We start from the raw sequence: 27684 nt of genomic DNA on the forward strand, positions 1-27684 counted from the left end.
ATTCTGTGGCAGAAGATGGACAGTGAACCTGCTATCCTAGTTGAAGCGGGGAGCATATTCCACTGCTGAGGGCTACAGGATAGAGAAGAGGCGTGTTCGAGAGGAGGGGCCCTGTTGGGAGGAGACGGGAAGATGGCTAGTGGATGCAGAGCGGAGAGTCCTGGGAGGAGTGCAAGATTTGATTATGTTGCAGGTAAAATTTGTCCAAATTGCTCATCCGGGTATCTATACAATAAGATCGCTGTGTGTTTATGTGTTCATTAAAGAGACATTTTATTTTTTTAAAATTATAAACATATTTCCTGATAGTAGGCATACACGTGAAACTTGTCTAAATGTAATACCTAGGTGTTGCATAACCAATACAATATAGGCTGTAAGCTAAAATAGTGAAACGCTTGACCATATTTGGCAAGCGCGTAACAGACGTTGTGATCAAAATGAAACGGAAACTAAATTATTCGGAAATGCAGAACGCGTGCCTTCTCGTAACACATGTTCGAACTATTGATAGGCCATGTTGCCTCTACTTAAACGCTGTCCAAACCAAACAGCCTCCGACATCCATTTCATGTTGCAGCTATACTGGTGTGGCGCAGGACTTCGAATTATGGCTCATTAGAATTTCTACGCAGAGCAGATTCATAACAGGCCTTGCGTGCATAGGCTACAATACGAAACGGAAACGAGCAGTGGTGATTAATGTTTGGAATTTATAACAAGATATTTCCGTCGTCAGGAGGCGTGAGACTTTAAATAGCTCATAACCCTAAGAAATGCGACTTGTCTTCACGTCCGCGACCAAATAAGCAGGCCCAGAGGGTGGAACTTAAACCCAAACTGACAGCGTACGTTTATTATTCTGTTTGCTACAAACTTTCGGAGGTCCTCCCTTGTGGAGCCCGTGCGAAGGGCAGGAACGAGTCAAGTGCTGAATGATGAAGTAAGTAGCCTAAGCCTACCACTTGATATTACGACTTCGGTCAGTTTTAATAAATGAATAAACAAATAAAAAACCAAACGGGTTTATTCTGTTTGCTTTAATAATAACTACGCTAAGATTTCGCAACTGCAACAGAAGCTCAAGTCACTTGTCAGGCAAGTTAACATGTCGAGCAACTTTCTGTCATATTGCACTTTGAAGTTCACAGATTTCGTAAACCGCGGAAGGAAACACTAAATGTAATGTTTTGTTTTTCAAGAAAAACAGACCAGAAAGGCGAACGCCTTTGACTTATGCTATGCTGTTAATTGAATATCACGTTATGTATCCAATAGTTATGATTGAGTTTATTTTAAACATCTTAAATGTAGCGCTTTAGCCTACTACGTTGTTTGAGCGCTTGAGTAATTAACGAGGCAGAACTCTACATTTACTTTGGGGGCCTCTTTTGAACGTTGTTGAGGATGCTTCTCTCTAAATGTTTCTCTCCACTGGCTCAGCGCAATGCCTTCTTAAACTCCCATGGCTATGGATTATCATTCATTTATAATTTATCAATTGAATACTAACAATAGGCTATAGTAAACAGGCACATTTTTATTTAATGATGTTTACAAAATGATATGATAAACGTACCTATTAGACAAGAAGAAAATCAATATTTTATGTCTGATTATAGACTGCACATATAGCCTATTTTTCTATAAATATTCCTCAACTTGGCTCTGACTACTGGTTAATATATCTTAGAAAAGATTATATGATCATTCTCTCCAAATAATTTAATTCCTTCCAAAGGTTAGCCTACTTAAAACGGACATATATAAAGTATCGGCTAAACAATGTTCATGACTGAAAGATGTGCATAGGAGAGCTCAGACTGAGGATGTGCGCTCCACCATGCAAGTCGGTACATATTTTCACTATAGCGATTTGCAAACTGGCACTACATGTGCCTGTCCGGTAATGAGGTAGTCGTGATGAGGATCCGCGATTAAGTTCAGAAAAAATAGCCGATGAATATTCCTGACACTAGTGGTCCGATACTCGTGGTTTGCTTGACAGTCTCGTGCATAACTGTTGCTGGACGTTAGGTGGACATGTGCTTGCTTGCTGGTTGCGCAGCGTAACTCACATTTACAGTAGGCTACGCTGTCCACGTATTGCCACGACAGAAAAGTCGCGAAATTTTTTTTGAGAAACTCTTGACTTACTCTGGAGACACCGTTCTTGCAACAGACACGATAACATCTCATATCTCTCTTGGCATTACGGAGAGCAGCTACCGAGGGGTACGCCTGATGCTGCTGATCTGTGAAGCGGATAAGCACTACTGACATTGCCGTGCGTGTGTGTGATCGCGGTAGCAGAAAGTACAAATCAAAATTGACCCACCTTATCGAAGAGGGGAACCCCTCCTTTGTGTGATGACTACTTCTGTAACGTTGAATCTGGGTCAGAGCATGAGTGCCTTTGCGAGAACGAGCAGAAGGAAACCACACCTTTGTGTTCAGCACATTTTTAGTTTTACTCTAAAACATTTTTCCAAAGAACAATTAAAAAGGACAAGATGAAAGATGAATTATCACAAACTGTTTGTGTTTTGTAGACTTTTGTATTTCTGAAGTCTTCACAAACAAGAACGATTTATATTATTTTCAAATAATTTTTGTAGTTACCGTTGGTGGATTTGTAACTTCAAACTCTTAAATCTGGTTAATAATTGAAATTTGCATTGGGGACTATTGTAATGGTGCCATTGAAACAACTAAATAATAAATTACAGTACAGGTGGAAGGCTTTCATTAGGAACTACTGGTACAGTACAATTGAATTTTCTGTGCATTGCTTTTCATTAGTCGTTTGAACGATGCATGGTCAGAGAAGGCAACTCCGGAACCATGTTGATTTTTGTTTCTAATCATATTTAGAAGAGAGGCTGAAAACAAAAGGTAGGCTAGCTTTCTCAGTCATAAAGATAAAAAAAAAAAAAACATTAGTGCTTTTGAGTTGAGTGGGTTTACAAGCACACTAAACGATGCCCAGAAAGCAGGATTATTTAGGGCACATGAGTCAGAGGCTGCCTTTAAAAGCTGCCTTGACGTCCCTTGGCAAAACAAATCAGCACAGTGTTGTCAAAAAAAACCTCCTTGAACAGTTTATGAATGTTTTTGTATATCGATTCTGCAGTTCTCCACCAGACCAGAGTATTTGTTTGCGGATTAACACGGAGGATGTAGCATAATATTGAAGATTACAATAGACTCAATTTGGGCTGCCTTTGTCCTTTTATCTTCAGTGTTTACCATTTATTTGTAGTTTTGTCGCGGCACCGCGTTTATGTATCATTGTCAGCTGATGAATACCCATGTTGATTAGATTTGAGTGTTTTGTATTAGCTGACTAGTGGCAAAGGTGCTGTTTCAGCTTGCTGGCAGTAAGACATTGATTTAATCTTGATTGAGAGAAAGGCACGGACCAATTTGAATATTTTGTCAAGGAACTTTCTATGCTTAACAATATTTATCATATGGCAATTGGTAGTATGTAGTTTCTTATATTTTGAGAAGGGGCAGGGGACCTAGTATTTGCCCTTTGTTTTCTATTTTTGGGTTTGGCAATCGTACCATTTCTTTCATTTCACCTATATGCTATTCACACCCACAGAGAGAGAAATGCAGGTGAAGTGTTCACACTCCTGATTCACTTACCGACGGGACAGTGGTTGCTTTCTACATGAAAATTCATGCTTTATACAGCAGAACTGCTAGTAATGTTTTAAATGTAACAGTAAAACAGTTTTAAAAAATAACAATTACTCTCTGACCAATTTGCGTAAAATAATTTATATGTCCATTTTTGAACATACAGAATAGTTTATAAACTGTATTGCTTATTTTATACAAATAGATCACATGACATCATTGGTGGTAATGGGGTTTGGGTTGGGTATCATTAGCTGAGCTGCTGTCATAGTATTCCTGGACTGTGAGCATCTGCCACACCAATCTATAGCATGTCTCAAGTGTTAATTTGCAAGGACATTTTCATATATCCAAAGGTGGCCACAGGACAACAATTCAAATATAACCAAAATGGCAGACCACACCCAAATTACATGTGTGGCTCCAAATATATGTTGATTTTAACGATACTGAAACCCATATTTTTGATGAGCATGCACTGCCACACAGGGTTATACTGCAATATTGCCTATGGGGGGGGGCTATTTGTAAATAAAAATACTCATTTGCATTGGCATCATAAGCCAAATTTGTATGAAATTTGACAGGAACCTCCAGACAGCTTCCCTGCAAATGTCCTGATAAGCATATCCCCCTCTGTCCAAGATTCTTAAAGAATATTAAATATGAATATGCAAAATGGTGGATATTGGATGGTATTTGGCTTAGGTTTGCAATCCATGACAAAGTACCCCCAATATGCTATGGCTTACCCTTGGTGCTTGGCCCCTGACATTACTATAATCTATCCTTGTTTTTATATCGTGAAGAGGAACTCTATTTTTCAATCAGATGTTATCGTGTATACTTGCTATTTTCCTGCTTTCTGAGAAGTAGGTTTGAAAAAAGCAGGTCCGATGTTCTGTGCAGATGAGAAGTCTTTTAATCAAGAATTTGTTCCAGTTCTTTGTGGGACTTGGGAATTTGAGTATTAACCAAGGGATAATATCACAAGTGACATGTGCATGCCACCATGCAGTTAGAACATTTCTTAATTTCTTGAACTTACTCATCCATGAAATCGCATGTGGGACATGTGCGCATGTTTTTTTTTTTTCAGTGAAATTTTCCATCAATCTGATCACACAACATATAGTTTTATCTCTATAACCTATTTTACGATGCCAGTGTTTTAGCTATTTTGTAACGTGGGGAGGTAAAACACCTTCTGTGTGTTTTGGAAATTCATAGACGACAAAAATCATGATAAAGTCAGTATGATAAAGTCAGTATCCTAATCATGGCAAGGGTCCAAAAAAACTCTGAGAAACATCGGTACAATGTCTTTTGTTTACTAAGCAGTTTTCTTATCATCATTGTCCATTTCTCTGTTGCATACACAGAGAGTGCTGTGTAAATTGGAATTGTTACTATCTCTGGTTTGTACAGGAGCAAGATGAGCCCACCTACAAGGTTCTCTGACTAGTCCTAGCCAAGCAGTACCTCAGTACAGTCAATGGGACCTGCCGTGTGCTAGTAATGACTCAACAAGGGCAGCATATCTTCTCCCCAGTACGTAGCCAGCCAATGACAAACTATTATAGTGATGACTGAGAAACATTTTAGCCATTTAAATTTTTGTCAATTAAATTCTGTTTCTAATGGCCATAGGTTGCTTGCATAAAATGATACACATTGTTTCTCCTGTGTAAACAAAAAGCATCTGTGTCCCCTCTAAATCATTTAGGCAAGAAAAACTTCCACTTTCACTGTGTTTGAGCTTTTGTTACTTTGTTTCAGTAATATTTAGAGTCATTTTGCTCCCAAGGGTTACCTTTTAGAAGAAACCAGAATTATGCCTGTAATCAAATGGGTTTGTGAATAGTAACCATGTTACTTTGGGTATGTCATTTTCATATTTGTGTTTAAAAAAAAAAAAAAAAAAGGGGACGCTGCAGAAGGGGTTAAAGCAGGGTTGTCCAGCCTTATCCGAAAATGACCTATGCAAATTAATTTTTTTGTTTTAACCCTGCACTCTGAAACTGATACAACTAATGGGTCTTACTGCTGGGATAAAACAAAAGCCTTTTTGGATAAGATTGGAACTGCATTCCTTACCCAAAAACCCATAAATGTTCAATAAGTGGACATTTGCACACTTTTTAAGGTTTACACCTTTAAGGTATGTGTTAGCCGTTTACTTTGAGTGCTGTGCATCTCGCCATTTTGCACTGCAGGCTTTTTGAGTACACATGAGTATGGTTCTGTCATGCCTTTTAAACTCGTGATTTGTGTGTTCTGCCCCCAAGCGAATGCTTTATGAGTCTTAGCTCCATAGCGATTGCAAAATTTGTAGTCAGTAGCCCTATAATTAACTTATTGAGCAAGTGCTATGGGGTGGGGATTTGCACCTTTTATGTTTTGAAGAGTATATATAGAATGGGAGTAGGTCTACTGTAGGTGATAAAACCTCATTCTCATTCGATGAATGATAAGAATAGCTTCGCAACGCCCAGCTCAGCTCAGTTCAGTTGTGGTGTATGTCCTGGAGTTAGACCAGGTAAAGAGAGCATCACTGGTTAATATCAGAAGCACAAGTTACTGTAATGTGTTACATTTTTTGAGAAGACGGGCATCTTATGGGTTGTGAAATGCTAAGTCTCTGGCACCATCTAACCGGTTACTTTAGAACGTTGGGGCAGGGGTGGTGGGGGGGTGGGGGGGGGGTTTGTGGTGGTGGTGAAAGGAACCATATTTGCGTAATGGTTCAGTTGAACTGTGAGTTTCACAGTAGCTGTTTGTTCTGTCAATATATTTAATCCAAGATTCTCCCATCACACACTTCATCTGTCCATCTGTTGTAGCATTGCTTGCTTGCTTGCTTGCTATTTGAATGTGGGAATAGATAAGTCTGTACCTACCAACGAGAACATCAAGTTCTTAGCACAGTGCGTTTCTATTCACAGGTACAACAAATCATGTTCTAGGCAGGCTCCTGACAGATAACATAATTGCACACATACAAATGGGCTTCTACGGCACGTGTTTGAAGTCAGCCCAAACTGGTATTTGTGGCATCAGTTTGCCCATCAGTCTGGAAGGAACCCTATGAACCTATAAATGCTTCTAGGCATTAAATTGGTGTAATTATAAGTTGTACAAACAATGTCATTTACCACCTAGGCTCAGGAGGAAAAGTAAAAAAAAAAAATAAATAAATAAAAGTGTTAAACATATCATGGCAATCATCCAGATTATTGTGATCGAGTATGTTACTTTTGCTTCCTTTCTGGAACATGTTTAATTTCTGTTCTTTATCATCTCTTTAAATGTTTTTCCCCTTTATTCTCTCCACAATTTGGGATTCCCAATTTTATACATATTACTGCTGCAATCTCCATTTTTGATTCAGGAGAGTGCAAATAATCACATGGTCTCCTTCGAAGCACGCAATTCCAATTGCATTTCGTAAGTGGGGCACACACAGACATGAGTCTGAACAAGACACTTGTCGATTCATGTGCAGATTTGCCTCTGACTGAAACCCTCCCATTCAACGCCCTACAGGGCTGCTGGCCGCAGTTGACACTGGCATGATCTGGATTGGATATGAGCCAGTGTAGCTCATCCACACACTGAAACAGTGCCTTTACAGAATGAGCCACCCAGCAGCCCATTTATCATATTTATGGCCTGGGTTTCCCCTTTTTGCTTTCTTGCACAGTGGTGCCAAGCTTACAGTGGTACTTTAAATATAGCCCTGAGTTGGGAAATGATACTTTTACATTAAAGTTTTGGCATTTAGCAGATACTGTAACCCTGAGCAACTTTACAAAGGTTATTCATAAATACGATAAGATATAAAGATATGAAAGCACATTTAACCATTATTTTTATTAGTGTTATGATGATAATGATGCTGATGATGGTCATGGTCTCTCCACAGATTTGCCACCCTGCCGACTGAGTCGCTCAACTGTCCTGAGGAGAACGACGAAACGTTGAGTGAAGGGTCCCTCTCCAGTGCCGTGTCCAGCCTCCGGCCCAATTGGCGAAATCTCCACATCCCTTCTCCTGCTGCCAGCAGCCTGAGCAGGATGGCCAACGGGCACTCCTACAGCTGTGACTCCTCCCAGTCTGGCTACGACCCGTACCACCTGACCCTGGACCTGCCGTCGGGGTGCGACGCTCCCTTCCCCAGCCGGGCTGATGGGTGCCCCAGCTGCCCCCACCTCCACAAAGGAGCCTGGCCGCCCCCTAGCTACGGGAGCAGCTTCTACAGAGGCGGGGGTTACTCCGACAGCCTACCGCTCTGCCCTCCCCCCTCAGAGTACCCCAGCTTTCCCTCTGGACAGGACAGTTACCCCTACAGCAAACCGTACTCCTGTAACCAAAGCAACGGCAGCTTGGAACAGCCGCAGTCCCTGCGTTCTGTGCCGCCGACTGCAGGCGTGCAGGAGTACTACCCAACACCCTACCCCCCCTGCCGTCGTGGCCCCCAGGGCCCTGCCTGCTGCACCCAGTACCCTGCCGAGGGGTACAGGATGGGCCACTCACCCCACCAGAGCCCCCGGCCCGGGTACCACTTGCCTTACAGACACCCCGGTAAGTGTGTGTGTGTGTGTGTGTGTGTGTGTGGTAGAAGTTAAATTAAAAGTCCTATTTTTTAATTTATTCTGTATGGCTTTCACGTGAATGTCATCAAGGTTTTAATATGGAATGCTGTTGTGAATTCTGCCCTCTAGTTATTGGAGAATAAGACTTAATGACAAAAAATAGAAAAATAAGCAGAGCTACCACATGCTTTCAGCAATTCCCTGATTTGAACCAATCATTGTTTTCTGCAGTTTTTGTTTTCTTCCAACTAGTTGATGACCAGTGTTGTATTATTCATAGTAGTAATAGATTACTTGTAATTTGGAATACTTAATCAGATTTTAAAAATAAACTGTAAATGTAAATAGCCCAAAATATGCATAATATATTTAGTTACTTTTCTATAAATTATTACATGATTACATTCTGTGCAGCTTCAACATATAGTGTACACGTGTCATACAAACACATCAAATGTACACACATGTAATACATATCCTATCACACATGCACCACATGCACACCTACAAACTATGAGTAGGAGGTGAGTGTATTTATGTAAGGAAATAAGGAAATAAGAACCCAGTCTTGTCAGAGAGGTGTCAACTAAAGTATTTTGCAAACACATTTGTCCTAGAATTTACTTGGCTAATGAAAAGTGTAGTAATCCAAAAATAATGAGATTAGATTACACCTTTTGAGTAATCCTACTGATTACATTACTAATCCTTTTTGTTGTCATTTGTAATCAGTAGCGATTACACTTGCGAAGTAATCTGCCCAACACTGTATAAAGACTGACTTCTCATCATGAGATAAATGAAACCTCACTCTCCTTTTACTACTGACCCCAATTTCCTCTGCTGGGATTGAGCAATTGCTGAGAAATCATTCCTCTTTTTGTAAGTGCATTTATAGGAAGGCCTGAAGTAAACATCATGGTAGCAGTGCAGACACAGTTATAAGTTTAATTCCTTTTTTCAGGTTGAAGTGAAAATGGTTGAAGTAATGAATACTTATGCTAAGGGGCTATCAGTTTGGACACAGTTTGTCCTGTAAACAGAATGTGCATCTGTCCTTGAGATGTCCAAACAGTAGAGGTTTTAGAACTTGTTTGCCAAACAGGCTGGACTTAGTTAGGCCTCCTCTCTTGGTATAAATGAAGCAGTGCAGTGTGCCTTGCCAGCCAAGATAGGACATGCTCTCTTTAGATACAGTGCCACATCATTAAAAATGTGTGTGTAGCATTCAGACCGGTGGAGAACCGGATTTTTCTTGGCCACGCCTACCAGTGGAGAGAACACGTGCACCTGGTTTGTGTTAACTAATCTGCCCAGGTGCTTGAAGGTGTGTTCCCCTCCACAGTATAGGGCCAAGGCCAAGACTACACACTGAGAGAGCGTGTGTTTGAGTTTTTTTTGTCAGAGCACCAAAAGATGGCGAAAGAAACTGGTCAGCTGAAAAGTTGGTCAGCTGAGGTCAGTAGTGAGCTGAAAAGCTGTCGCTGGGTTTTGCTTTCTTTTGTCTTTATTTTAGTTTGTTGTTTTTGTTTATAGTTTTCGCCCAGAACCCATGAGGGGTAAGGGTGAAGGTGTTTATTTGATTTTGTGTTGGTCTGCAAATGACAGTGCACACCCAGAACGGCTGCATCTCCCTCCCAGGGGTGTCACACCGGCATGTGACAGTGTAATTAAGTCATAATAATGATTAAATTAATATTGTTTACATTGATCATAAATATTTATTTGATCCTGAACAATATACAGACTGATACAATATAACTGCTGAACTAATTTATTTGAAATTAATATGCAGTACGGGTTGGGGCACCTGGAGAAACGTAGGCTCTCCCTGCCTGGAGGGGAAGCTGTCTCTTAGCAGAGCTCAATGTGAGCACTTCTTTTTCTGGGCTCTATTTTCCTGCCGGTACATGGCTTGTTGAGAGCCGTTGGACTGGCAAAATGGTATTTTCGTCATGGATTTTGACAAGCTGTTTGATAATTTCCTGACTCACCGTGCACCGAAGTGCATGAGATACGCACTGCATACAGACTGATAGTGGATGAGATATGCACTGCATACACACTGATAGTGGATGAGATTCATACTGCATACACACTGATAGCGGATGAGATACACACTGCATACACACTGATAGTGGATGAGATATGCACTGCATACACACTGATAGCGGATGAGATACACACTGCATACACACTGATAGTGGATGAGATTCATACTGCATACACATTGATAGTGCATGAGATACGCACTACATACACACTGATAGTGAATGAGATTCATACTGCATACACATTGATAGCGGATGAGATACACACTGATAGTGAATGAGATTCATACTGATAGTGGATGAGATACGCACTGCATATACACTGATGGTGGATGAGATACACACTGCACACACATTGATAGTGGGTGAGATACGCACTACATACACACTGATAGTGGATGAGATACGCACTGCATACACACTGATAGTGGATGAGATACGCACTGCATACACACTGATAGTGAATGAGATTCATACTGATAGTGGATGAGATACAAACTGATAGTGGATGAGATACACACTGCTTCCCATGCTTCTTGAAATTTTCGATATTACATTAAAAAGGAAACCCATTTCATTTTTATTTCTGTAATGCCTCTGTCTTCATGGTTTTTAATGTGACATTATTGTGTATGTTAACAGCATACATTATAAGATATGGACCCCAGGTAGAGTAGTTGTTGCTTATGGTACAGCTAACGGGGATCCAAATAAAATAGAGCGAATAAAGCATAAATGGCCACACTGGTCATTCTTTTACATAAGTCATTCTTATTTTTTGGGTGGGGGTGTTTAAATGTGACCTGTGACGTAAGATACACAGTATAAGATGGGTAGTAGTTTAAATTTTAAAAATATTTTAGTCCTTTTTTCCTCTATCTCTACCAGGTCCAGACCACTGTGGGTGTCCTGAAGCAGGCTCCACGCAGAGGTAAATGAGAAAACAATGCTGCCCTTGTCTTGAATAAATTTATACTGTTTGTCTTGGACTCAACAAGCTTAACCCCTCAATTAATGTAAAAACATACAAAGAAGCCCATTGGACATGAGTGGCCCTGGGCCTGTACTGATAACCACCTCTGTGCAGGAGTGCTGATCTGGGATCCGTATAGCCTTTAAGTCCAAATGGATGTGGATCAATGATCATATTCTGAGATGCTTTATGTATATGTGCACACCATGTCGGCTCGAAAAACAAAGTCGGTTGTGTTATAGGAGGGTCCATAATAAGATTATATCAATCTTTATAGTCCCTGGCAAGCAGTTCATTGCAGCCTACAATACTGTAGATGATGGCACAAAAACAACAAACGCATAGATCAGAGGTTTCAGGGGTGTAACTTCAGTTCTGGAGAGCCGCAGTGTCTGCTGGTTTAACTCCAGTTCTGGAGGGCCACAGTCCTGGAGGGCCACAGTGTTTGGAGGTTTAACTTCAAACCTGCAGTGCCGGTAGGTTTTTTTATGATTTCCCTTCAAACAGCAGACAGTTGAAAACAAGATGTGTGGACTCTAGCCAATCATTGTACTAAATTAAGCTCTTAAGTGTTGAAACACCTAAAACCAGCACTGTCTGACTCCCCTGGCATAGGTCAAATCAAATCAAATCAAATTTATTTATAAAGCACGTTTAAATACAATCCACATTGACCAAAGTGCTGTATAGGCAGGTACAATGTGTTAGATTACATAAAAGCAGTCTGTTTGGAGGATATTTTTAATTTGGGCATGTTGTTACACCCTGTCCCTTTCTTTCCCCCAGTGTATATCCCCATGCACATCTGAGACAGAACACCGCCATTTGTGCACCCCTGTCACTGGAACAACGTAAGTACTACCCCCCCCCCCCCAACCCTTTCATTCCTAACTTCTGAGTATGAGTTTAAACACTTCTGTCACGTTTACGAAACACTGTACAAAAGAAAAGTACAATTTTGCCTTTGTCGTCAAGTGGAGATACTTGGATTTGACTGCAGTCACTCATTTTTTGTTCTTATTGAGCTGTTATTATGAAGCCCATCCAGGTACAGGCAGAGCATTTTTAATCCTCAGGTTGTCAGTCACGTTTGTGCGTACCGAGTGAACTCTTTGATCTTATCTTCACAGGGAAGGTGTTCGTCACATACGAGGCAGACAGCGAAAAACACGTCAATGAAATCATCAAGTTTGTGGCCTTGCTGCGACACAATGGCTTCGATACGCACGTAGGTTCTCACCTTGCGGATGTGGTGGCTGACGCCAGTGAGTGTTACTGGTGAAAATAATCGCTGGTTTTGTAAAAATGAGGTCGTCAGATTGAAATTTGCTTGGTGAGGTTATTGTTATTTTCGTTTCGGTGAGGTGGAAGACTACGTGGCGCAAGGCTGCCTCACTGTGGGATTTTCATGAGCAAGTGCAGATTGAGTAAAATTGCTTTCTCTCCTTCTGTCTAGTTAAACCTTTTCACTTGACTAAGACTTGGCTTTTGTTGTTTTTTTTTTTGTTCTGTTTTCTACAGATTGATGTATTCGAGCAACAGTTTAGAAGCATCAGCAAAATTGACTTCATGGAGAAGTTCATAAATGAGGTAAAAGAAGAAAATAATTGACACCCTTTCGCTCTCTGGAAGGTGGAAAGTTCTAGCCTGACCCATGAGGCTACAGTATGTGGTAGAGTAGGGAGCTAAGCAGTGGCTAAGTGGCTGAGAAAACCAAGGTTAGAATGTCCTGGTGGCGCAGCCAGTAAAGGCATCAAGTTTCAGTGCAGAGCTGACTAGTACAGTGTATGTTTTAATCTTGCCGGATCACTTTTCAGCTAGTGATAGGACGTCCCTGGGACATAATTGGCCCCATGGGAGGGATAGGTGACTAGGGTCAGTCTCTCCCTCTCATTGCTATCGACCTCTGCTGGTAATGGAGAGGCTGTTCGAGTTTGAGTGCCAGTAAAGGGACATCCTGACATTTTACATTTCCTTTATATGGTCACAACAAAAGGTGAAAAAAAACAGTGGCTGGCTTTGCTAAGGAGGAAACTAATACTTGGCTTCGCCCTCTGGGATTATGGTGTATGTTGTAGATGAGGAGTTCTACTAGGATTGTGAATTGGCCACGACTAAACTATGTTCTGCCACCTGATGATTCGGCAGGTTGTCTTATGGCAACCCACACTTCCTGTCAGTGTTGCATGCTTCATGTTCACACATGTTCAGAGGCTTCCTTTTCAACACAAAGTCTTTAAACCAGGGGTGTCTAATTTTATCTGAAAAGGGCCGTTGTGGGTGCAGGTTTTTGTTTTAGCTCAGTACAAGACATCTGATTCTACTCATCCAGGTCTTCATTAAAGGCCGTGACTAGTTAATTCAATGAATCAGGTGTCGTACTGCTTTGCTAAAACAAAAACCTGCACCCATGTCTGCCCTTTTCAGATAGGATTGGGAAACCCTAATATAAACACTCTTTTGGTGTGTTTATATTAGGAGTTATTTTGGTGCTGGATGCACATTAAAGAAGTAAGTTGGGAAAGCTTCCTGTCCTGACTATGCAGACAAAAATGTTTGTTTTTGATTGAAAACCTGTGTCTCATTGTGGAAAAAATCACCTGTGGCTTTATCACCAGCTGACGAGCTGTGCTCTGTCCCTCTAATAGAAAGACTACCTGATCATCATAGCCATCAGCCCTAAGTACTACGAGACGGTGACAGGTGCACTCATCAACATGGAGAATGACGAGAGGACCCTTAACACAGTTTACATACACAAGCAGGTGGGATTTGCTCTTTTCTGGTGTAGCCAGTGGAATGCATTTAAAACCAGTTTCTTCCACTGTTCAAGTTTCTTGCCTGCGTCTTTCACTGGTGTGTTCGTCTACCACAGATTTTCGTTGTGAAGTCTTTTTCTGTTTGTCTCAGAATTAGACTGTTGAGCCATTGGTATTTCACAGTTGGCTCACTAACCAGGCAGGCTGGGTGTGTCATATTTTGATGTGTTATCTGCATACCATTTGCCTAATTATACTCTATGATGTAAACAAAGTAATATCCAAAAGAAATTTGCTTGTCAAGTGCCACATTGGCTGTAGCTCATCCAGAACCATCAGTTAATCCAGTGTCACAGCTAGGGTAGTTGAGGTCTCACAATCCAATTTATTTGTCCACAATGTTGTTGTATGGTGGATCTCTCAGTTGTTGGTTCCTACTGAGCTCATAACACACCTCGGGAAAGAAACCTGTTTATTTCTGCCAAAACATATGAAGTCAGTCCACTGTGCAAGTGCCTGACTCAAATAATAGCAGGTGTGGTTCAACTGGTTCAATGGCTGATTTTATTGATCATCAAATCTGTACATCAAGCATAGACTGGTACAATAAGTTAAAATTGCCTACTGTAGAGAAGATAATCTTATCTTAAAGAGTATCTTATGTTTCTTTTTACTTAGAGAATGTCTACTGAATTATGGAATCCAGAATTTTAATATAATCTCAGATATTAATATTGAGTTTTGTGTATTTCAGCTACAGAATGAGTTCATTCAAAATGGCTGCCGAAATTTCAGATTCATTCCTATTCTGTTTCCTGGTGCAAAAAAGGTAACACACTTTCTGCAAATGTTCTTGGCAGCTTGACCAGCAATGTAACCCTGGAATTAATGGTGACTTCAGCTACACAGTAGTTTTTCATCACACCCCTTTTTGCTGAGAAAGATTGCTATTTCTTTCTTGTCGCATGATGTGCTGTGGTTTTGCATTTGCCTCCTTTTGCCTTTGAGCAACATATCAAGCGATGTTTTATTTTTCCTTTCTGTTCTGTAATTTTGCACTGTACTTACAACAATACGTAATAACCATTGGGCAGATTGCCTATGATTCTAAACTCTCAAAACGCATTTCAGCAAATGCAAACATTTCACCTAAAATGTAGCTGCACAGCCTGTTGTTCGTAATGAACTGTGTAAGAATAGTAATAATAATGTTCTCACCTTGCTAAAGCTGACCTTAGCCTCTTTGTCTCAGTGCCATGTCCCCACCTGGCTCCAGAACACCCACGTGTACAGCTGGCCCAAGGACCGGGACGACATCCTGCGTCGGCTGATGCGGGTGGAGAAGTACAACCCCCCTCCCATCGGTCCACTGCCCACGATCGTCTCCATCCCCCTGTAGCGCGTTCCTCGGGGGCTGGGGCGCCTGCCCTGGTTTGGCAGGTCTGGGGTTTGGACGCTGTCAGTCTGCAGAGGAGGAGGTTCCACAGGGGCGCACACTTTTCCAGGCCTGGTGACCTGCTTACTGTTCATTAGCAGCAGCGTCGTCTCACTGGCCCCGCCTCTCACCTCAAATCCAGCCACAATCCCAGAATGCACCCTGGACATTCCTTAGGGATTTGAAATGTAATTATGTAAATACTGTGTGCGTTTGGTTTGGTGGGGATGAGTTGAACAGTGGATTTGTCTTTTCTACAGACCCTTTGTTTGCTCCCAAGTCCTCAGAGCTTTATTTGCAGTAATCGAGATGGCTTCCCATTGCCTTGCGTGTCAGGATCTGAAATGTGCATATATATGTAGTGAAATAGGGGAAGTTTTGGGGAACTCGATCAATGAAATTAACACACATTTGCTGCATTTTCAAATCCCACATAATCTCACAATGCTGTGCAACAAGCACTATGAAAACAGTCAAGGCACATCAACCTCCTCCTTGCTCAGGTAATCCAATGATCATAGTTAGATGTTTTCAAATGGAGAAATGTCCTGAGCCTCTCCTGGTGGAAAAACAGCTTTAGATTCTCGTGGTGGGAAGATCACCCAACTCTTTCCAGATAAAGGAACTGTTTCTCTCTCTCCAAGTGGAAAAAACACCTTATAAATGGCCATCTGACTGCCAGTTCCTTTGGAACAAACATGGAGGCAATGTTGGTGGATATAAGTATGTTGATCAGGCATTGAATTTGGTGGTCCAATAGTGTTTCAGTTTGCGTTGATGATCTTGATTGTCACTGGCAGATTTTGCAGCCTGGGAGCACAGTAACAGTATGAGAAGTAAACGTGTGCACGTGCCTGCCAAACCTACCAAGTGCGTAGTGGTGCTCTGAGGATCGGAGGAAAGAGTGGTCACAGTTAAACAAGCCTTTCCAAAGTACATATCTGGAATGACTGTCACTGTAGTGTACATAAATCTTGTGAATTCAGCCTGTGACTGATGGTAATGGCTGTTTATTTTTCTCTTGTTGAGAGCAAAGATGTTTTTTTTCCTCTTCAGCTGAATGCAGAACTACCACAGTTAGCAGGGATATGAGAGATATGATCATCATGCAATTTAAAAAGCCCTTCTAAGTAAAAGCCTATGCTGTAGTCTACTGTGCATTTTATGCATAACATGATTTTGATAATCTGTGTAGAAGAAATATTTCTTCAGTTACCTGAAGTGTAGACTACTTTTATAAACATCTGCTGCCAGAGGCTTTCTTGCACCCATTTTTTTTTTAAAATACTGGTTTGCGGAATCTCTGTAATATTCTCAGGTACAGGACAGGACTTCACGTGATCTGCAGATTTCAGACTTTAATCTGCGCGCTGTCTGTGCTGCATTCCATTATGTAATATGATTAATAGTGTTGACTGTGAAGTGTGTTTTACCGATGAACATCGGACTGCCAAAACCTGCTGGAAAGGCAGTTGATATTCGTTGTGGGGGTATTAAATCATGTTATATCACATAACAATGTATGGCCTTTGTGAAGCCACAGATGTGTACCTCCTACTTGGATTTTTAGACTGTCTACCATGACTATGCCTATTCCTCAACTTCATATGATTTGACTGACAAACCTCAGTAATATCTTGTGTGGACTTTTTCCCTTTCCCTTTTACTTTATCCCTTTCCCTTTTACTTTATCCTTGATTATGGGTCTAAGAGCATAACAATGGTAGGGTAGGTCTGTACATACAGTACAATAATGGTAGAAAGGAAAAGTCCTGCTATGCTCTGACCTTTCCTCGGTGTTCTGTTGCAAAACAGCATTCAGTCACCATGGCTGCCTGACTGGCTTTTTTTTTTTGTTGTTGATTGAGTTTTAGTTTATTTCTGAATATTATGGCATTTTCAGCATTTCAGTTTTTTTTCCAATCTGAAATGCACAACATGTTGTGTAAAATAAAATGGATTTATGATGAATCACTGCTGTTTGTCTCAGTAGTTACAGTTTGTTCTGTGGTTTCCTTCCTCAAATGTGCTATGTGGAAAGGATGACTAGAAAATGAAACTTGGAAAAAAAATCTGTTTACTGTAATGTCCATGAAAATGGGAAGCTGAGACAGATCGGCAGTTCCCAGAGAAAACAGGCATGTGTGTGCGCGTGTGTGTGCGTGCGTGTGTGTGTGCAGTATTTATATGTACTGTACATACCCTCAGTATAGTGCCACTCACCATTTTCATGAACACATTGCTTTTTTTTTGTTTTTTTTGTTAAAATTTGAGATTTTTGGCTTTGGTGAACTGTCATTAACTATTCATAATTGGACTAATTGTGAAATATTTATCCTCCTGTAAATAATTGCAAATAAATTTCAATTAAAAAAAAAGAATAAAAAAGAATTGTTCTCTTTATTCCAACAAATTAGGCTGAATAAATAATTGAGTAGTCTTGCTTTCTGTAAATTTATGCATTCTGTAACTGTCTGCACTGTATAGCATATCTATTTGATCCCATTTCATGTGGTCATAATACCTGTACAATTAAACTGTAACTACAAAATTATATAAAGAGCAAGTCACATGTGCATAGTCACAGCATATGTAAAGGAATATTCCTACATTTAGGAAATAGCCTTACAAGACAGCACAAACAGTTTAAAATGCAAGTGGATACCCACGCACCGGATATTTTCCCAAATTGTGTACACACAGTTTGTTTGGGACTATCAACAAAATATGAAAACTGGGCCAATAAACACAATCAGGCTAAAGGATGAATATCAACATAAAAACAACTTGAGGTAAACATTTCTGAAGCGTAGGCTGCCAAAATAACTCCCATATTAATTTTATGTATCTTGTTTTGATTAATTCATCTGGGAGTTATTGTCAGCCTACAACTCAGGAAATGTAGTTTTTATCTCAATATTTATCCTTTAGTCTTAGTAAATTGTAGGTACTAAGGTGGCATTCCAGTTACCCCTGAAGCCTTCAAGCCCTCAATGAGGTCTCATTTTCATCACCTTCCATGACATCACCAAGCAATCGTTCCAGCACCTGAGGGATTGAGAGGCAGTTGTAAAAATGAGTATTCCTTTACCCACGCCCCCACTTTTACTCTTCATTTTCTGCGTTGCATTTTAAGCCTTAATAAGGCAGAGATATCTACTGTAGATGGGGAGATCCCAAATTAAAAATAGTTCATTTTAATTACACTTAATTTATGATGGCAGTTAGTGTCAGATAGCCGAGCAATGATTTGAACTTTTTTTTTTATTAGAAATTTTCTTTATTGAACAAAGTGCCTAGAAGGAGCTGTGGATATATTTGATATACCTGAATGTTATCCAGTGCCGAAGATCAAAACCCTGTCAAAACAAGCAGACCAAGTTCTTTGTGAAGGTAATCACGTTAGTGAAGCATAATTATTCCCTGCAGGGGAAGGTGTGTGTGGGATTGGCTACCTGTGTTTGGCTGAGAGGAAGAAGGGCATGTTATGATTATTAGTAATCATAACTAAAGAAAGTTCATAATGTAAGTGCTCCAATGCGTTTTTCAAGCATCAAAGACATGAAAGCTGGAACACCTGAAGCTCTACTTTCTGCATAAAATCTGAATCTAGAGGACACCAGTACTGGCATTTAAGCTGGGATATAATGTACCATCTTTCCACGTAAATGTCCTCAGGGCTTAAAGCTGACATTAATGAGCTACAATTATGCCACTGAAAAGATTTCTATCATGAAGAAGGAGAATTTTCACCAATTTACACATTTTCAAGGCAAGCCATTCTCAGTCTTACAGAAAGTTTCACACTTTCAAATTTCTGTGTCTGTGCTGTGCAGTCCTGTGACTTTTTTAGATAAAAAAAAATATGGACTAGAATAAAATCTAGAAAGATTCTGTTATATAACGTCAAACTACTGCACATGTTCTTCAGATAGCAATGCAACCTAGGACTTTCTGATTTTCAAAAACAGAACAAAAGTTAAATAAATTTGTCATTGATATTCAAGATTCCTTTCCACTTTTTTGGAGCACTTTGGAGCCACAACAACATTCTTGTTTAGGGCCACCAAAACCCTAACTGGACTCTGATGCCAGCGCTCTTACGTGATTTGTCAGCAGCAAATCAATTGTGAATGCCGTAAGGTGTAAAGGCCATAGGTAAGCTATACAGAAATCATTTAGATAAGCTTAATCTTGGGCTTCAAAGAGTTAGGCTTACTGTGAACAAGACTTCTGCACAGGAGGGCAGATATACAGTATTAATGCAGGTTTTATTAAGCCTATGTGGCACCGGACAACACTGCACTGTGGTGCACAGCTGCTAGTAATGGCTGAGAAGCTGCTGAAAATTAGGGTAAGATCATTACTAGTGAATGCAATTATGTTTCTCCTACATTTTACGTTGCTGTGGACAGGAGCTCCGGCTAAATGAACATAATACAACGTTTCAGGAGTTTTCATTTCATGTTGCACCCATGACCTTCCTATGGGCGTCTCCCAAGGCTCCATACTTGGCCCCCTCCTCTTTCCCCGTTATATGTAATCACTTGTTTTCATTAGCCTCATAAAAATATTATTTTACAAGTGCTGTTTTTCAGCAATCAATATTTAGGCAACTTAGATTCAATGCCCACACATTAAGACTTTTCTTTTTTTTTTGACTCGCCAACATTTTTCTCTTAACATTCTGCACTAATTTCTGTGATCGGAGTTCTTATCCTTGTTTTAATTAATATGATCAACCCCATTACACCACATAAGCAACAAATGAACAAATACAATGGAATTTCATTTAAAATGCATGCGTTTTTTAATGGCAAAACCTATCTGAAAAAAGCCACTGAAACAATGGGAGGCAGGGTAATGGAAAAGATTTCCGAACGGCCGGTGTTTGCGAAGTGCATTCAAGAAATTAATTTTTTTGTGAAAAGCTGCAAAAAAAGAAAAAAAAAAAACTGGCAAATGATTTATATGATATTTGGCAAACATTAGCTTGCACGTCACATGAGTCATGAAACATCTCTAAATGATACATAGTTCTGGCTGGCACACCATTGCCTAAAGGTCAACATGGCTACACTGAAAATCTCTTTCATTCTCTCTCAGCCCTCTCCCCCATAATTCACACCTGAGTCATTTAGCAGCTGATGTTAAGCAAAGCGATTCACAAGAAACTCACAGAGCGTTTCGCATGAACAAACACTGGAGGAAAAGACGAAAACAGCTACACAAAGTGATGGGACGGCCAGCCGCAGAGAGGACGCTGAATGAAGAGTTGGAGTGTATGGTGTAATCATCGTCTGAAGATCAGAAGGGGCTGTACATTCAGTTTAGTAAGCCATGGCAAGCGATTTGAATTTGGCTGGTAGGTCAGTAGTCCAGACTAGAGATTAAAAGGGCTTAGACATGCAGTCGTGTAACCTTCTGGGTGAGGAAGAATTCTCCTAATTTTGTGAAGGGACATTTTCTTTTTTTAAGAGGGGGGGGAAGTGGAAGAAAGTTTCTTCAAAATGTTTTTTTATGGGCCTCTTTTCTATTTTCTTTTTAAATGTATTATTCATGTTGGGATTATGTAGTATTTATATTTCCAAAATAAACATCATGGACATCAAAACTAAGGCCACGTGTATCCATTGTGCTTTCAGTACAGTGGTTCTTGTAGCCTGAAACCATGTCAACCAACCATTCACCAGTAAAGTCAACCGTATCTACACCAGACTGCATCTCTACAAGCTTTTCATCCAGAAATGACATAAAGCTCATCCCTGTTGGTCTAATTATGGATATTGAAACTATATGTTACCGGTCTTCAGCCAGCTCTACCATTTTACCACAACAAAAATCAAAGTACCACACACTACAACTATGACTGCTTTGACCATTTAATGGGTGATCTTCACAACAGTGACAAACACTGAAGATGTTACCGCATTACAGACATTTAATAAAAGTTCTGAATACACCTTTTCATATATATTTATATTGTAAAGTACAAGTAATAATTAATATTAATAATAATAACAAAGAAGAATGACACATAATAAAAGTGGATTAAAAAAAGTGACAAATTTTGATGTAAATAACTTTTCAGAATCAGGTAACAGGAACAAAATCAGCCAAATGTTCCATTCCACTGTATGTCAGAACACTGAAGTGCTATTTGTTTTAAGCCTTAAAAATATGCATTAAAGCGGGAAGTTTTTTCCTTCAAGGAAAGCACACTATAAAATAAGTTACAGTACAGTGAATTTGTCTAAACTGACTTTGTTCCCGTCTTCCAGCCTTTTGTAAGCATACAAACATCAAATATATTGTACACGTCTAAGATATTTTGTTCTCTTGTAAAATAGCATTTTTTTCTGAATGAGGACAAAAAAAACTTGCCATTGTTATCAATAGTTACACAATATGAATTATGCATGTATGTGTATATCCTATATAAGCATATCCACACACACACACACACAGTTTTGTCTCGACCATCTTCGATCAATAGCTTTGTTTTCTTGGCTGACGAAGAGGTGAAACTACAGTTCTTGTAGCAATTACTTCATGGAGTTGGAACACAAAAAGACAAGACAGAATACTTCATATGCGAACAGGTGACCTCAGAGCCCGGGCCCTCTCACACGTCATCGGCCGGCAGGGCAGGTATGTTGAATCTTGGCCTTGTGAAAAAAGCCATTTTCTCTCTGCGGGAAATGGGTGGGTGGAGGCAGAGAAGGCATTAAATGTAACAGTGCTTTGGTATTTTGAGGATGGGAGAGAAAGGAAGGAAGAAGGGCGGGAAGGGGTGGGGTTAGGTGAGATGGGGCGGGGCAGAAACCGATGAGAAGGGCGGGAAGGGGTGGGGTTAGGTGAGATGGGGCGGGGCAGAAACAGATGAGAAGGGTGGGAAGGGGTGGGGTTAGGTGAGATGGGGCGGGGCAGAAACCGATGAGAAGGGCGGGAAGGGGTGGGGTTAGGTGAGATGGGGCGGGGCAGAAACAGATGAGAAGGGTGGGAAGGGGTGGGGTTAGGTGAGATGGGGCGGGGCAGAAACAGATGAGAAGGGTGGGAAGGGGTGGGGTTAGGTGAGATGGGGCGGGGCAGAAACAGATGAGAAGGGTGGGAAGGGGTGGGGTTAGGTGAGATGGGGCGGGGCAGAAACAGATGAGAAGGGCGGGAAGCGGTGGGGTTAGGTGAGATGGGGCGGGGCAGAAACAGATGAGTAGGGTGGGAAGGGGTGGGGTTAGGTGAGATGGGGCGGGGCAGAAACAGATGAGTAGGGTGGGAAGGGGTGGGGTTAGGTGAGATGGGGCGGGGCAGAAACAGATGAGAAGGGTGGGAAGGGGTGGGGTTAGGTGAGATGGGGCGGGGCAGAAACCGATGAGAAGGGTGGGAAGGGGTGGGGAAGGGTTCTCCACACCCACCTGAAGGTCTGCACTGGGAGTGGCTCCTTCTGGCTCTGCCCCCTCATCTGCTGGATCTCTTTGGATGCCTTCCTCAGCCTCCTCTCCACCGCCTCCTCCTGCCGCTGCTCCAGCTTGCTCTGCCGGGCCTGAGGAGGAGCAGTACCACCCAACGCACGTTACCCAAAACACACCAGCTCGCTGCTCACTGCCATCAGTCACATGCAGCGCGCAGTGCGTGTGCGTGTGTGTGCGTGTGTGTGTGTGTGTGTGTGTGTGTGTATGTACAGTATGGGTGTGCACGCGTGTGTAGGGTGTGTGTGTGTGTGTCTGTGTGTGTGTGTATTGGTGAGTGTGTGTGTGTGTGTGTGTGTGTGTGTGCATGGGTGAGTGTGTGCGTGTGTGTAGGGTGTGTGTGTGAGCGCGTGTGTGTGTGAGCGCGTGTGTAGGGTGTGTGTGTGAGCGCGTGTGTAGGGTGTGTGTGTACCTGTCTCTCTGCCTCTCGCAGCAGGCTGCGGAAGCGCTCGTCTCTCAGGGCCCACAGGGGGAGCTCTGCAGCGTCGCGGCCGTGCGCCTCCTCCAGCTGCACCTTGAGCTCCCGCAGGGCGCCCAGCTCCTCGTTCAGCTGCCGCTGCCGCGTCCTGGAGGCCTGGAGATCCAGCTCCAGATCCAGAGACGTGCGCGTGGACTGCTCCGCAAGAGAGGCCCTGCACGACTGCTGCTCTCCCACACAGACACACACACACACACACACACCCAAACCCCATACACACACACACACACACGCACACACACACAGACACGCACGCATACAGACACACACACACGCACACACACACACACACACACACACACACCCCCAAACCCCACACACACACACACACAACACACACACACGCGCGCACACACACACCCATCATCACACACTTTATCTCACGTGATATAATGCATAGGTACACTATGCCCTGTGTGTAAACACTGTGCACTGAGGTCAGACTCAAAATGCGCTGTTAATGTCACCTGTTTGTATCGAAGAGTCCTCCTTTCTAGCGTATTCCTGACGAACGGCGACTTTTTTGGTAAAGTTGAGCTATCGCTGTCACTGCGGTACAACTGGAAGACATAATTGGGCACAGTTCCATTAGAACACACACAGATCACTGCAGCCTCAATGAGCCAAATCCAATATTCAAATGAGTTTAACAGGAACATTTAAAGGCTGACATTATGCCAAATATGAGGACTTTCCCTTTACCTTTACTCAAAGACTCACAGTCATAACACACTCTTCAAACACTTAAACTTGAAGTACACAATCCAGACTACGATGCAGTTAAGCATGGGCGTGTGCAGGCATGCATATGTGTGTATGTGTGTGTGTGTGTGTGTGTGTGTGTGCATCTGTGTATAAGTGTGTGCGTGTGCATCTGTACATGCATATTTGTCTGCAAGCAAGTGCAGGTGTGCTTACATATGAGTGACAGCGAGGGAGGGTGGGCATGCGGCACATGCGTCCATGTGCATGCATCTGCATGCATGCGTGTCTGTATGAAAGAAGGGAAGTGCATGTGCATGCGTCTGCATGCATGCATGCCTGTGTGACAGAAGGGAAGTCTATGTGTCTGCATGCATGCGTGTCTGTATGAAAGAAGGGAAGTGCATGTGCATGCGCCTGCATGCATGTGTGCCTGTGTGAGAGACGGGAAGTGTATGTGTCTGCATGCATGCGTGTATGTATGAGAGAAGGGAAGTGCATGCGTCTGCATGCATGCGTGCCTATGTGACAGAAGGGAAGTGCATGCGTCAGCATGCATGTGTGCCTGTGCGGCAGAAGGGAAGTGCATGCGCATGCGCCTGCATGCATGTGTGCCTGTGTGAGAGACGGGAAGTGTATGTGTCTGCATGCTTGCGTGTCTGTATGAGACAAGGGAAGTGCATGTGCATGCGTCTGCATGCATGCATGCCTATGTGACAGAAGGGAAGTGCATGCGTGCCTGTGCGGCAGAAGGGAAGTGCATGCACGTGACACGCGCGTGCATGCGCAAGGGGGCGTGTGTACCCACCCTGCAGACGTACTGGCTCCGGGCTCCAGGGGAGAAGGTCTGGGAGCGCACGATGGTGCTGCTGCGCACAAACGGGGGGGCGTGGCCCCAGCGCCCGCCCCTCTCCTTGGGCCGCACCGTGATTGGCTCAGGGAAAGGGCCCTCCGTGTTGGTCTCCTTATCCACCTGCACCAGACACAGTGCATTCGGCCCAGCTTTCCCCAGGCACACCGCCACGCCATCCCCACAACTTCTGCCGCTTTACCCAGCTACACCGCCACGCCATTCCCCACAACTTCTGCCTTCAGCAGAGACCGCCGTCGATGGCTAGTATATTTTCAGTTAGGCCACGCCTCCTACATTTTCGATTATTCCAACTCACATGTAATTTTTTAGCCTGCAGTTCAGTCCCCCAGCAGCAAAGACACTTACACAGCTCATCCGGTTAAACGATTCATTTCATCTAAAGCGTGCTGCTTTTTTAACCGTCATCTCTGTCAGTCTAGTAATCAAAACGAACCGAGCACCACTGCAACATGCGGACAATGGAATACAAGTGTGTCTACTGAGAGAGGGGAAAAAAGTCATTAAGTTACATCTCTCTTAAAATAATGAATCCTGGATTTATCCAATTACCTTATGAATTCAGAGAGAGGAGCTAGACCCACAGTGGGCCTGAAATTAACCGCAGGTTTCCAAATTAGACTCCATAAAAGCAAAACACCACCACATTGCCAGTCCTATTTCAGAACGAATGTTATTTTATTATCCCTCATTTGGCCCCCCGACTGTCTTTCAAGAGGCTGTGCAGCTCTTTTATCAGCGATGTCGTTTCCATGGAGACTGCTTGGCATTACCTTCACGGCGGGAGTTTTGCTGCCGGGCCGTCCGCAGCGCCCCCCGGTGGCGGAGCAGATGCCCTCCACGCACAGGCCCTCCGGACAGGGCGTGACGAAGGCCGTGCTGTTGCTGCAGCCGCTGTCCACAGACTCCGCCTGCCAGCTCCTGAGTGACAAATCAGCGGTCAGCACCGCCCTCTCACCATCAAACGTACTGCAGCAGAAGGCTCTGTAATACCACGGGCTCCCTCCGCTGCCATGGAAACATGTCTAATGCCAGGGAACCCTCTCTAATGCCACAGAACGCTTTCTAATGCAATGGAAACCTCCCTTTACAGCACAAATCGGGCCAAACTCTAGACGACAACTCATGCCACTCTCCTTATTGCTGCGAAAGAGTGTGAGCGTGTGAGTGCGTGCCTGTGTGTGTGTGTGTGTGTGTGTGTGTGTGTGTGTGTGTGTGTGTACACTTTTTAAAGGAGGAGTAACTGGTTTAATTGTGCAGTACCACAGGGCAACGATAAGGGACTGTATGAGCAGTGAACACAGGGGTGACTGCATCACAGGGGTGAGGGGTCAGGGGTGAAAGGTCATATGTACCTCTCGGATACGGCCTCGCCCTGCTCCTCCTTTTGCTCCAGCTCCTGCAGCTCATCCTCGCTCAGCTCCAGCTTGCCCCGCTGCAGCCGTGGAGCGGCACAGGACAGCAGAGCAGACACAGAGTCCTCCTAAACACACACACACGTGTACACGGACACACACATGCACACACACACAGGCACATTGACACACACACAGACACAGGGCATCGATATCACAGTCACACACCTGGCTGACTCGCAGTAAACAACCTGAAGCACATAGCTGTGCAATTACGCAGTTAAGACCTGTGCCAACACCTCTGACTAATGGAGCTGAAGCACTTCCTGAGCAACAGTGAAAACCCCCGAGACAGACTGCAGTTCATCTTTAACCATCAGCTAAGGTAGCCCGGACCAAAATAAATACATACATTTTCCACTACCATGTATGAAATGGGTAATAAGCTTCTCCTGAATCTCGAAACACATTTAGAAATGAGTTAATCTCTTTGATCATGGATACTGTGCTCTTTGGAGAAATGCCCAGATTTGGGGCAGCGTGTTTTTTTTTTTCAAAATGTATTTAGAGATTCAAGATAAGCACATCACTCATTTCACGTATGCAATAAATGATGCATTAAATGAATGACATGCTTCTCTGGAATGTCAAAACACATTTTAAAAACAGACACACGTGTGCACGCTCGCACGCACACGCACAAATTCAGGCATTTCTCCGAGGAGCACAGTATCTGCGATCAGAGAGATTAACTCTATCCATTCACAAAATTATGAAGCGCTGAAGGCTTTCTACAGGCAAGAGACCACGATAAAGGAGGCTGTTAGGACCCTGTAAAATGGCAGCAATGACTCTAAGCCCCGCCTCTCTGCAGCTCTGGACCCCGCCTCTGACCTGTGATGCCCTGCATTCTGACTCCTCCCCTTCCCCTCCCCCACAGAAGCGGACCCACCCTGGTGCTGGTGTCCTCCCCGGCCCTGTCGGGCAGGGTGGGCAGGTTGCCCTCGGAGACCCGGCCCGGCTCCGCCCTCTGCAGCTCCGCCCCGCCCAGCATCTGCAGCCTGTGCCACTGCACCGCCATCTCTGAGCTGCCCTCACAGTCAGCCAGCGCCACCTGCACCACTCCCTACACACACACACACGCACAGGCACACACGCACAGATACACACATACACACACGCACACACACACGCACAGATACACACATACACACACATACACACACACACGCACAGATACACACACACACACACACACATACACACACATACACACACATACACACATACACACAGAGTCAATGTCTGCTGCTGTCAGGTTTTCCAGCTAATCATAACCTATCCTTTCATT

At 42.9% G+C, this 27684-nt stretch overlaps 2 protein-coding genes across 5 annotated transcripts in view; one reads left to right on the plus strand and one right to left on the minus strand.

The window, feature by feature from the left end:
- Positions 1-111: 111 nt before the first annotated feature.
- On the plus strand, positions 112-16738 carry LOC118224137 (adapter protein CIKS-like). 2 transcript variants are annotated; one of them, XM_035411340.1, is made up of 9 exons: positions 112-193; positions 7574-8232; positions 11183-11225; positions 12054-12118; positions 12398-12495; positions 12789-12857; positions 13916-14032; positions 14781-14854; positions 15277-16738. In XM_035411340.1, exons 2-9 carry the CDS (start codon positions 7725-7727, stop codon positions 15557-15559), a joined length of 1257 nt encoding a protein of 418 aa, XP_035267231.1. In that variant the 5' UTR covers positions 112-193; positions 7574-7724; the 3' UTR covers positions 15560-16738. The 2 variants fall into 2 exon arrangements, with proteins under 2 accessions (XP_035267231.1, XP_035267230.1); XM_035411339.1 differs by lacking the exon at positions 112-193 and adding an exon at positions 453-943 and having other exon boundaries at positions 14781-14855; positions 15279-15567.
- A 4591-nt stretch (positions 16739-21329) lies between these two features.
- wwc3 (WWC family member 3) overlaps positions 21330-27684 on the minus strand; it is a 56405-nt gene continuing 50050 nt past the window's right edge. For all 3 annotated transcript variants that reach the window (XM_035411281.1, XM_035411282.1, XM_035411280.1), the window contains 8 exons: positions 27286-27459; positions 26334-26461; positions 25752-25899; positions 24916-25080; positions 23873-23965; positions 23340-23570; positions 22874-23001; positions 21330-22153 (listed from right to left, as the gene is read on the minus strand). In XM_035411281.1, coding sequence (XP_035267172.1) covers positions 22087-22153; positions 22874-23001; positions 23340-23570; positions 23873-23965; positions 24916-25080; positions 25752-25899; positions 26334-26461; positions 27286-27459 — 1134 coding nt within the window. In that variant the 3' untranslated portion in view covers positions 21330-22086. The remainder of the gene's footprint in view (positions 22154-22873; positions 23002-23339; positions 23571-23872; positions 23966-24915; positions 25081-25751; positions 25900-26333; positions 26462-27285; positions 27460-27684) is intronic.

This window comes from Anguilla anguilla, chromosome 3 (genome assembly GCF_013347855.1).
Source record: "Anguilla anguilla isolate fAngAng1 chromosome 3, fAngAng1.pri, whole genome shotgun sequence".
Classification (NCBI taxonomy): Eukaryota; Metazoa; Chordata; class Actinopteri; order Anguilliformes; family Anguillidae; genus Anguilla; species Anguilla anguilla.